Genomic DNA, 11,618 nt, shown 5'->3' on the forward strand with positions numbered 1-11,618 from the left:
CTTGAGTAAATGCCTTCTGGACGGAGTAGCCAAAGGTGAGAGGCACGTGTTGGTATTGTTCCTCATCAACAGCTACCCAGAAAAACCGCTATGGCTTATTCTCGATGCATGAACAAGCAGGTGGGTGACTCGAGCTTAGCCCCGTCCTTCCTTCTTCCCTCTCGTTGCTCCACGTATAATATTATAACAGGTGCAGAATGAAAGCCGGTCAGCGTAAACGCGAAAACAATTGCCGGTAACCGGGAACCTCACATTTACATTCAACATTTCAGCTTTTACGGCCGCAATCGGCCGACTGTCGGTAACCTGTCTTCTTTTCTTTACTTCTCTTCGCCCGCATGTAACTTCCATTCCGACAACTTCAAAAAGTCGCCGCACATCATCTAAAAGACTAATACTTGGTGCCTATCTGATAACTGGAATATTACTCCTAAATCGGCCGTTATCTGCCGAGCGCAGCAGTGTTCGATACCTTAGTAGTTGATCTTCGCAAGGATTTGTGAGACAGAATCAGGTTTGCGCCATTTTCTTTTGGATACGAAATCTCATGGAAATAGTACGTGAACAGGCTACATTATAAACTGATGAAAAGACCTTCTCAAAGAAAAAAACTGCTTTTAAGCGCTCATTTGTCCTTCATCTGGCTGTTTTCACTCTTGCTTGTCTTTCCTCTAGCTATACTTCAATCGATCAAAGCAGTTTTTCGTGTAGTCACAATGCTGAGCCTCACTCATATCCTTCCTTTGGCATTAGCTGCTGCTTCTGGAGCCTCGGCTTCCCCCACCACTATCCAAAAAAGAGACATCAGCTACCCGGGTGTTCTTGGATTTTTGGTGAGAAACAGATCGAACGATCAGGTTCTGGAAAAATGTTAACTGACGTCGGCGGAAGGAACCTACACCACGAGGATGGGATTACTCCACAATGGGTACCTCCCCGTGTGGTGGCTTCACCACCGTCAACCAAACTTACTACGGCCTTAGTAAGTAATCTGGTTGGTCCAAGCAGTTCTTAAGTACCGATACATGTCTCATAGGTACTGGTATGGAGTTCCAGGTCTCCAACGATGTCAGCAACGTCGTTATTTCCTACTCCACATCATCTGATATGTCCAATGCGGTCACTTTGGCCACTATTGAATCGGCGACCGCTGGTACTATGTGTTTGGATGGCGAAAATCTTTTCGGTTTGTCGGCCTTGTTATTCCTTGTGATTATTTCCAACTTACGCATTGCAGAGGATGAGGGCTTTAATTTCGGCGACGACATCACATTGCAAGTTTTCTATCACGACGAAGTTACCGGTAAGTGCTGCTTGATGACTAGCTTAGGGAATAGTATCTCTAAAATGATTGTTTCCTGCAGAACAAGATGGTTACCAATGTGCCGATATCTCTTTCACTTCCGATCATGTCATGAGCGTTACCTGCTCCAACACCTCTACCAGTATGTTTGATCCTAAAACTGTCAGTTGCCAGAACTGACTGTCATCTTAGTCATCACCAAAAACGGTGGCTCTTCTACTTCTTCTGATTCTACCACCACCGTCACCGTCACCGCCAAGTCTGGTAAAGTCACTCCCGTAAGCCTTGCTTTTCCTCCGGCCAAGCCGATCCAAATTCATGCCTTGCTAATACAGGTTCTCAATAGCTCCAAGCTGGTTGGATTGGAGCCTGTGTTACTATTGCCGTTTTCGGCTTTGCTCTCCTTGCTCTCTGGTACTTTGGTGCGATCTTTTTCTCCCGTAATGCCCTCCGACGATCCGAAATTCAACTTGGTAGCCACCGAATGGCTGAACACTCTTTGGACGACATTTCCGTACGCTACCTGCCAGAAAACGTCCCCAAGCAAATTGCTGACAGCTAGCTAGCTGCACCGGCGAACGACTGTTGACCACAAAACCCCTCTTTAACTTATAAGCAAAAGAAGGGAATCTTTATTGTTTAGGGAGTATGTTGGAGTGACGAGAAAGCACATGTTCGCATAATAGTATAATATTTTTTCATCCTATCATTTCTTAATACACATTATTGGATGCAGGTTAGTGTTGGCATACCCGAACGCACTATCTCCAATTAACACTCATTAGCCCGTTTAAATTTTGAGAATCATCACTCTACATAGAACATAATTATCCAACAATTTTCCTGCTATGCTACTATGTATGAATCGTACCTTACTGAACAACATGACCGAAATCTCTTGTTTTGTACACATGTTTCAACCGCTCCTCTCCCATACACGATTACGACAGCCAATCAACGTCCGTTACCGAACCGCTGTAACCATCTTGAGCCCCTTCCTCCTTCCCTTTGAGCGCCCGCGCTCGATGACGATGACCCATTTGCACCTGGACGATGAGACAAATTCGGGACTTGAGTCATAGGTTCTTCAGCAATATGCGTACGCGCCATCCCGACTTCTGCATCTGATGCTGGTGGTAGCCGGCCCTCCCTCGACCAATATGATGCGAACTCATTAGCATATGAGGGAGACACATTATACGAGTCTGACGGCACTCTAGGTCCAGACGGTCTATCCCGTCTACTCGGCGCATCTGGGCCTCGGCTGCGCTCAGATAAAACTTGATGTGGAATGAACGGGAACCTATCCCCGTTCGAGCTCATGCTGGACGATCTAGAAGATTCCTGAGACGGGGGTACGAGGTAATCCAAATGGGTAGGCAAGGTAGTACCACCATAGGCAAAGCGATTATGTAAGCTAGGACTTGAGCTGATATTGAAATATGATGGAGCGGCGGATGTCGGGTTGGGAGTGAGCCTAGCAGATGACGAAGACGTGAAAGTGGGAGGTGAGGTAGACGTCGACGCGATAGGGAAGGGAGCGCCTTCACCAGGTTGGACGCTTTGATATTGGATCGATGCGGTGAGAATGTGCGGTGGTTGAGGTCGAGACATAGGGGTGGGAGAGATAGGGGATGGAGCGTCTTCCCAAACATCATTCAGATTCGACAATGACTGCCTATACACAAGATTGCTGTGTTGAGCAACGCTGTTTGAAATTGATGAATGATCGGGGGTGGGTGCAGCCCTGGGGATGGTCAGGGATGAGGTACTGGAAGCCGCACCGTCATGGCCCGAATCTTCAGAGGTGTCAACTTCCATTGAGGGGAGATAGTGGTTATTGAGATAATCGCGAAGGTCGACAACTCTTGAGCCGGAGAAGACGCAGAATGCAGCCCGTTGATGATCGTTGAAGAACTAACGTGGAAATGAGCTTGATAATGAAAGCATATCTTTAAAGGATACTCACATCTGGGGGTGGACGGCAGAATTCCTGGAGTTCAGGGACTTTGAAAGAGCTCACACCTGTAAGACTCAGGTGCTTAATGTGAGCAAGTTTGTTGAGAAGGTATGCAATCGCCTTAACGCTAAGCTGGTCGCAGTACGATAAATGCACCCGCTCCAACGAAGTATGCTTTCTGACAAGAGAATATATCGCTTCGTCCGTGATATTGGTGACCTGTTGAAAAAAGTTCAGCACTTCAGACACTGACTTTACTCATTGAGATATACCTTGACCAGACCAAACCTCTTCAGCTTTGGCATGTTCTCACCAATCTCAGCCACGCAAGCATCGGTCAACAAAGTGCAACAAGCCAAGTCAAGGTAGCGCAGTCTGGTACATGATCTCGCTAGGTTGATAACCCCATCATCGGTGATCCTGTATCTCGATCAGTTTGTCTATACTGTCACGCCCGCCAAGCTGAATGCTGAATACTCACAAGCTGACATGTCCCAAATGCAAGTTATGTAAATGCTTCCCCAGCTTTCCAATACTTTCCAAACTCTTATCTGTCAACGCGGGACATTTGTTCAACGTCAACTGTCTCAATTTTGGCGCATTGGTAATTAGGTTATCAACAGCTTTATCACCCAGATCCGTACACCCAGTCATATCAACCACTCTCAAATACTCGAAAGTGGTCGTCACCGGTCGCCACATCGTTACGCCTTCCGCAGGTTCGATTTTGATCCCCACGTCTTCTGACACTTTGGCAACTCCGTCGTCTTGCATTTCGCTCAAATCGAGCAAATTGGGTATACAATTTTCGTTGAGGGAGACGCAGCCATTCACGCGTATTTCGCGGAGATGAGAGGCGTGCAGGAAGACAGTGTGAAGGACAGAAGAGGATAAAGAAATGACATCTTGAAAGTCATATTCCAAAACAAGGGGGCACGCGCGGATAAGAGGGATGAGTGATTTTTGTGTTATTCGATGACATTTTTCAAACTTGATCTATTGCCAGAGTCAGCAATTTCCTGATAACAAGGGGAAAGTACGCACCCTGCGGAGCGCTCTGCTTTCCTTCGCCAGTGCCAAGACACCCTCATCCCCGACCAATCTACATTCAGACAGATTGATAGCTTGCAGCTTCTGGCAGGTTTCACCCACAATCACCAGGACGGCATCATCGGTGTTGATGACACCTGTCAAATCCAAGGATACCAGATTCGGCATACAGGCGATGACATTTCGCAAAGCCCCAGAAGTGAGCTTGTCGGCACCACTGATATTAAGCCTCTCCAATCTTGAACACACTAATAGAGACGTGAATAGCTCGTCAGTGAGAGTCGGACCTAGTTGGATGAGAGGCAGCCGTCTGATGGCGTTGGCGTAAGGTAGGGATCGGGTAGGAGAATGAATTACACGAACAATCGAGGCGAGTTGCGTGATTGTTGGAAGAGTGGGTTTGTACCATAATAATGAAAAGGCACAAAGACACCAAAAACGGGAGACCAAAAGGACAGACAGGAGATCCTTGTTTCCAGGTAGGTACCGGAATATCTGAATCAGGATTTCGGGCGGCAGTTGATTCGTCAGATCGTTCTTGATTTCACCCCTTTTGTTGACACTCTTGTATTTTCCGATTCTCTTCCATCCCTGTCCATCACGTAGCTCCAACCAGCTTTTCACCTCCTCGTCTATACCACCCCTTCCACGCTCATCCTGATCATCTTCATCGTCCGTGCTCGCCGCGGACGGTGTTCCGCTCGTATTTCTAAGCACTTGGGTTCTTTTGTGACGCGTGTATTTGGGGTCGTGGGTCACCTGAGGTGCAAGTCGGGGGGCCTTAGGTGGAGTGAGAGATCTTTCAAGAGAGAGTTGGTTGAAAGTATTAATGGGTGATGTTTCTCTTTCTCTGATCGATGTAGGGCGGTAGGACGAGGCCAGGGATGAGTTTGTCACATAGGGTATAGAAGAATCCGAGTTGCTCCTTGACGGTCGTACGGGCATGTTGAGGTCGTTGATAGAGGAAATGAATGGGAGACAATTGTCTATATATCGTACGGCGGCGAATGAGTGCGGACCGCCGGCGGAAAGATGAATAGGTAGTGATTGCAAGTCTAGATTGCAGGGTATTTCCCGCTCTCCAAGTCTTCTCTTTGTACTGCGTGGACCGTTAGGATATCAGGATGGACTGGCCATTGTAGATGGAAGAGACGGGTTAGAAGCAAAGTACGGATGAAGATGAGGACGAGGATGAGGATTTGAGACAAAGGAGAAGATTAATAAATTGCAAAGTTGCTATTCTATTAGCCGCGACCGGCGATGACTGCAACGGCCTCAAATAAACGACAACTCAACAATCTCTTTTAATTAGTTATCCAAACGTATCTTGTGATCATATGCATGCGTATCCTCAAGAATAGCTGTATCAGAGTCCATGGGCTTCGGTATCTTCCTTTTGTACATGTAAGCATATATGTTGAGGTTTATATCCAAATTATGATGGCCTTGAATGAGCAATCGCTCGACAGCCAAATGCCTCTATTCTTATAACGTGTAGACCGTACTCGACGAGGATGGACGACGACGACGACGACGTCGTTTCTATCACAAATTCCGCGTCACTTCTTTTCTCTCCTATCACGTACGGGTTTTTGCGCTTCTCGCTGTACAAAAGAAGGATCTGATGCCCATTAGGCGACATAGAGTATACAACCAGCTATCTGGCATGCATTGTTACTGTTTTTAATGGCATGTGCAGTGCGTCGCTCGTTTACTTATGTCGCAGCATTGGTCAAACGCAATGATGGTTCGTTTCGGTTTCTGTTGCTTTTCGACGAAGTGCGCTGATACCAACTGAAACAGCCGATAATAAAACATGCCTGCTGATTGATTATATGATCAAATCGCGCAACTATCCAAAATGTAGTCAACTGCAATAAGTTTTTGGCATGCGGCCTACTCGCTATTATAGTGACGGTTTTTCGCTCTTCCATTACGCGCGTATAGTCGGGTGGCTATACCGCACCCAATCAATCATCCATCAACAACGAATAACGTGAGATTGCCTAAGGAGAAAACACTGTAACATCGCTGCTATCCTCTGTTCTGCAAGTGATCGAAGTAAAATATGTGATGCGCAGGATAACCTTCAGATCTTCATTCACTCCCGACCTGTGCGAGTACTAATGATAACGGTACCTTGTTGGTAACAGCTTTGTTTACAAGATCTCATCTTCTTCGACAGAGGATCAAACAACGCCGGAGATACCAAAGCAACTCTCCGAGTCTCCGAAACAATACATCAAAACATGATAAAACAACACCATGCCACGAGGCTAGACTGTTGGCTTCTCCATTTAACTACCCCCACTTTCTTTAAGTAAGTAGAAACCCAAGGCCTCTAATACACGTGCAACGCCTTTGACATTTTTAGTTCCCCCGGATCCCTTGATATTACCAAATAAGCCAACAACACATTCAAACATCCAACCGACCGTCTGCTGGAAGCCCTACACGAGATGTTCCATATGGATATTCAATCTCAGCCAGAATACTTCTGCAAGGGTTGTGGCCACGTCTATGAAGACAGCCCAGACCATCCCGCGCATGGCGAAAAATGCACCAAATGCGACGTAAGTCACACTGCAGTTTAAGGTGGCGGGTGGAAATTACAACTAGCACTTACTAATGACCAGTTATCTTTCCAGAAGGTGCTGTTTGACAGGGTCAATTGGATCAAGCCTGGTGAAAGACCTATAGTAAGGAACACATATACCTTTTGCAACTTCAGAAGTTCATACTGTACGGAAGTGGGATCTTACTGGCAGGACGAAGAAGAAGGATTAGAAGACTTGTGTCGGATAATGATCGATAACAGCGAAGTACCAGAAAACACAGCACGGCTTTCGCACAATTGTCGTAATAAATAATACAACAGCATGAGAAATGGCAAGTCCATTAGAGTTACATGTAATCCCGTTATCAAAGAGTATTCTCTGCATTAAAATCGGTAAAAAATGAATGGAAGTGATGATCGAGAAAACGCCTCTATTTACCAGTGCGACCATAAGAGTCTTGAGCTCAACGTGAACTTCCACAGGACGTTGGCTGATCCTCCTCGATCTGGAAGTGTGGACCTTCTTATCAATTGTGTTAATGCGGCCATCTCATCCAATAAACAACCAAAATGCATGCAAATACAGACTCATCCTCTTTGTGTTGCGCCCGCTCATATCCCAGCCACCTTCTTATATGCCGCTGGGTTCAGTCGTTGATGTGCGGCTTTGATTACATACAGTGGGAAGGATGAAACAGCGACGATGACTGTCACCTTATATACAAATGTAGAAGAGAGGACGAATGCCAAGTCTGTTTTCCACATTAGCGCCTACACACTTATGCAAATTGCGGTACAAGAGGATGTTATAAAAAATGGAAGTTGTAACTTACCAAAGTACTCGGGCAATACAGCCATACTTCCAAAGTAGACCAAGGCTGTTCCCAACTCACTCAGCACCATGTAACTGTGCCATGTGGTAACCTCAAGAGCGACCATGATAAGTTCATTGATGACTAAGGCGGTGAAAGAGATGGCGACGATGTGAAGGAATTCAGACTCGAAAAGAAGAAGAGACAGAAGCATGATTATACCGCCTAGCAACAATCAGCATACAAGTTGAGGATAGATTTAAAGGTTGCAAATTACCTTGATAGACACTGATAGTGAGCCACGTGAAGAAGGTTTTGTAGCTCAATGATCGTCCCTTCATCACTGTTAGCATTTTCTCCCATTTTTACTGCTTCAATTTGGGATTACTCACCTTGGTCAGTTCTTTGTACAGCTCCGGATAAAGCAAGGCAAGATCCTCGTTTACGTCCTTGTCCAAAACAAGGGAAAACACCGGCGCCATGGTGTACAATGTCGCATACCCTACTTGAAGCCATCCTTGGTAAAGGGCGATCGCTGGCAAAGGGAAGAATCTGTTAGCCCATCTCCATGTCTTCATCGACTGTACACTGAAGGACTAAGAGACACTTACGAGCAAAGAAGAATATCGAACTGAAAACCGCTTGGATGACAGCAATGATCAAACCTCGATGAATCACAAATTGACTCAATTTCGCCGACCTCTTATAAGAGTTACGGCCGTGCCAAAGCAAGAGTTTAGTGAGGTATGAGAACTGATTGATGCTAAAGTCGGCGGCCAATGAAGCCTGTTTTCCTTCCTTGCCCACGATACCAACACCTGCCGAGCATTTAGTATCCAACGTGCAACGTTCTGGAAGGTTGACTACGGCTTACCAACATCTGCCGCTTGAATCATTGAGACGTCGTTCCCCCCATCGCCAATACAGCAAACTGTTTTCTTTGTGTATTCTCGAATGAGCTTAGCAACGTCTGCCTTTTGGGTGGGAGAGCATCGGCACGCGACGACGATAGGAAGTTGAGTGGCAAGGATGATGAATTCTGAACGGAATCGGTCCAAAGAGAGCTATTCATAGAATTGAGCTGATACGCTACGTATTGGATAGTCAGAACGTACCTGAAGCGATTCCCCATCAATGACCAGAGCACAATCAAGCTTGGTATGTAAGAAATCCAGCATGTCTCGAACCTGGTCCGCTGTCGTTACTACATGATATCGTCAGTTCATTGGGAGCTATTAGCCAGGCAGAAATAATGGGCACTGACATTTCGCAGCCTGGTGGATATACTGTCCTCTTGCCACGAGTTTACTACTGACCGCAATGTTCGTAGCCGTCTCGATTTTATCGCCCGTCAACATCCATATCTTCAATCCTGCATTCCTCAGCAACTCCAAAGTACTCTTCACATCTTCCTGCAATTTGTCTTCTACTCCAGTCAGAGCCAGAAGCTCAAGTTCGGTTTCTAGATGCTGGGATATGACAGAAGTGATGGAGGATGCGCGCGATTCGGAGGGAAGAAGTTGAGCAGCGCGATAGGCTTTGTCGAAAGCGGCGTACGCTTCTTCAGACAGCTTCTTCCTGGCAAGTACGAGGGTACGAAGACCTTCTCTGGCCATGTTACCGGTTTCCTCCTCCAGCCAGTCATTTTTCTGTACAATCTTGCTCATCACCACGTCCGCCCCCTTTTGCACGAAAGTGATCCCGCCAGTCTCCCGATCTCTGATAATGATACCCATACGTTTGCTTTCTGAGGTGAACGGAAATATGGAAAGGATGTCAAATGTAAGTGAGCGGCCTGCAGAGGAGCGGACGACCATGGAGGTTCGATCGCGGGAGGTGAGGGTGAGCCCAACAGATTCGGTCCACTGAACAATGGCAACTTCATCGGGTGAAGAAGCTTGGTAAGTAGTGGTACCATCGTCGTTGACAACAGGTGTGACCTGATATATCATCAGCTTGTCGAATGGATGACATAGAAATACGAAGGCTCACATTGTGGCAGGTTGCAAGGGCCATGACTGTATCCCGAACTCTGCCAGTCATATCTCGCCTGCCTCTTTGGTTTCCACCTGGTAATGAACCTTGCCTTCCATCTAATAACTGAAATTAGCTTTGTCTGGGCATGAAGTGATGCCACATACGTGGACCACTGGTTTCGTCCAATGCTTGCGATAACAAGTGCGACACCTCATCCATTGAGTCCCAACCGAACACAAGAGTTCCCATATGCAGCTTCTTGAGCTCCATCTCTGCAGAAAGATCAATCCCAGAACTTTTCATGGTGAATTGAAAGTACACCTACCATTTCTGGTCAAAGTACCGGTCTTGTCGCTCAAAAGATACTCCACCCTACCCAGCTCCTCTGGCAAAGTAGAAGTCCGGACAATTGTCTCGGGGATTTCTTTATCGGTCTGGATTTGATGAGCGTAGACAGTCTTCCCCATATCCAGATTAACCCTCAGACTGATAGGAATAATAGAGGAAAAAAGGATGAGGAAGCGGAAGACGTAGATGTACCATTGCCCTCTAAATCCGTTCAGGGCGACGAGGATGACTGAAAGGGCGAATGTTACTGTGCATAAGATCTGTTTAAAGTTAGTTAGAAAATATCAGCTGTGCGTAGTATGTATTCACCTTTGCCATTTTGTTGACTTCCTTTTCCAGGGTTCCCATCTTTGTCCCCGCCTCACTCGTGTTCAATACTGCTCTAGTCTCCTTCCCAGTATACACCACCAATCCCACGGCAGACCCAGCTGCAAGGACAGTGTTCGCCCAAAGGACGTTTTCAACAGAAAGCGGAGTAGATGTTTCCGTTTGCTCGCCAGGGGATGTTGATCGGAGAGTGAAAACGCCGTAGAAAGTGTGGATATCCTTAATTGGGGGATCGGCATACAAAGAGCCTTCAGCACTTCCGACAAATGCTTCACCCATCTTTTGGGTTTCTCCAACAGCTACTTTGAGCTTCCAATCAGTCTCGCCGTCCAATTGATCTGTCCTGATAAAACAAGTCCCTTCTTCCTCGCTTGTGGTAAGGAGCACCATGTCGGCTGGAACTCTTTGGTTTTTTTCGAGAAGTACCATATCCCCAACTTTAATTGAAGAAGCAGGAGTAGAGCGGGTTTGAGGACGAGGGAGCGATGGGGTTTGTTCACCATCAGATGAAGGATTGGGAGAGGGGGGTTGGGGGACAAGAACGAGGTAGCGGGTCGAGTTGGCTTCACGATCCCGGAGATAACGCGAGTAGTCATCAAAAGCTTCTTTTCCCATAGTTACCGCGAGGACGAAGGCTAGAGGGGCAACATAGGTCACAATGTAGCCGATCTTCAAGGCCGGTATGAATTGAGATAACGCGACGACAAGAAAGTAGAAGTTGAAGAAGAATTTGAATTGCTCATAGAATACAAGAGGTAGAAAGGAGAGAATCGAATACTTTTGATTTCGGACAACATTTGCAGGATATGGGGATTTGGGAGCTACACAAGTTAGCAAAGCCCAAACCGGCCGACTCTGGACTCACAAGCTGGCTGCAGAGGTATTGTCCTCCCTTTGGATTTCCCACCATGCCTTATTTCCGTTCCAAGCTCTTGCTCAAATGCATAGCTACTATTCTCTTCAAGCAAAGCTTCCTCTTCTGTAGCATCGCTAACTCTCTTCTTCTTTGATCTTCCCCAACTAGTCAATTTTGTTCTCGACGATGACGATGTCTCCTCTGGCTCCAGTTGCGGCATTGCTGCAGAGTTTGATCTTTGAGAGAGGGTCCTCAGGGGGTAATTGGGTGTGTGCGAGTAGGTTGACATCTGTTCAAGGTATGAGCATCATTTAATGAGAGTTGTTGGTGATGTGTTCGAGATGTGTGCCTATGTTTACCGTTTCTATGTGGTTAATTATCTGCCGCTTGTCTTGTTGTCAACGTCCTCGGAAACGTCACGTGACTGG

The 11,618-nt window shown here is 46.6% G+C and overlaps 4 protein-coding genes across 4 annotated transcripts; 2 read left to right on the forward strand and 2 right to left on the reverse strand.

Moving 5' to 3' along the window:
• The first annotated feature begins 356 nt into the window (after window positions 1-356).
• On the forward strand, window positions 357-2,178 carry CNH03490 (expressed protein). Its single transcript, XM_024657737.1, has 9 exons — window positions 357-556; window positions 593-833; window positions 892-982; window positions 1,037-1,186; window positions 1,238-1,303; window positions 1,365-1,445; window positions 1,496-1,581; window positions 1,650-1,817; window positions 1,870-2,178. Exons 2-9 carry the CDS (start codon window positions 717-719, stop codon window positions 1,909-1,911), a joined length of 801 nt encoding a protein of 266 aa, XP_024513404.1. The 5' UTR covers window positions 357-556; window positions 593-716; the 3' UTR covers window positions 1,912-2,178.
• Window positions 2,102-5,515, reverse strand: CNH03480 (ubiquitin-protein ligase, putative). The gene is made up of 5 exons (XM_572576.2): window positions 4,308-5,515; window positions 3,745-4,259; window positions 3,536-3,683; window positions 3,273-3,482; window positions 2,102-3,220 (listed from the first exon to the last, which is right to left on the reverse strand). Exons 1-5 carry the CDS (start codon window positions 5,256-5,258, stop codon window positions 2,258-2,260), a joined length of 2,787 nt encoding a protein of 928 aa, XP_572576.1. The 5' UTR covers window positions 5,259-5,515; the 3' UTR covers window positions 2,102-2,257.
• Window positions 5,516-6,190: 675 nt separating this feature from the next.
• Window positions 6,191-7,250, forward strand: CNH03475 (hypothetical protein). The gene is made up of 3 exons (XM_024658666.1): window positions 6,191-6,633; window positions 6,688-6,886; window positions 6,962-7,250. Exons 2-3 carry the CDS (start codon window positions 6,773-6,775, stop codon window positions 7,181-7,183), a joined length of 336 nt encoding a protein of 111 aa, XP_024514584.1. The 5' UTR covers window positions 6,191-6,633; window positions 6,688-6,772; the 3' UTR covers window positions 7,184-7,250.
• A 174-nt stretch (window positions 7,251-7,424) lies between these two features.
• CNH03470 (protein transporter, putative) lies at window positions 7,425-11,536 on the reverse strand. Its single transcript, XM_572575.2, has 13 exons — window positions 11,200-11,536; window positions 10,317-11,155; window positions 9,985-10,267; window positions 9,824-9,931; window positions 9,675-9,775; window positions 8,947-9,622; window positions 8,798-8,886; window positions 8,557-8,746; window positions 8,294-8,500; window positions 8,075-8,217; window positions 7,960-8,017; window positions 7,704-7,907; window positions 7,425-7,622 (listed from the first exon to the last, which is right to left on the reverse strand). The coding sequence occupies exons 1-13, from the start codon at window positions 11,477-11,479 to the stop codon at window positions 7,483-7,485; spliced, it is 3,318 nt and encodes a 1,105-aa protein (XP_572575.1). The 5' UTR covers window positions 11,480-11,536; the 3' UTR covers window positions 7,425-7,482.
• Window positions 11,537-11,618: the final 82 nt, after the last annotated feature.

The sequence above is a fragment of the Cryptococcus neoformans genome (assembly GCF_000091045.1).
Source record: "Cryptococcus neoformans var. neoformans JEC21 chromosome 8 sequence".
Classification (NCBI taxonomy): domain Eukaryota; kingdom Fungi; phylum Basidiomycota; class Tremellomycetes; order Tremellales; family Cryptococcaceae; genus Cryptococcus; species Cryptococcus deneoformans.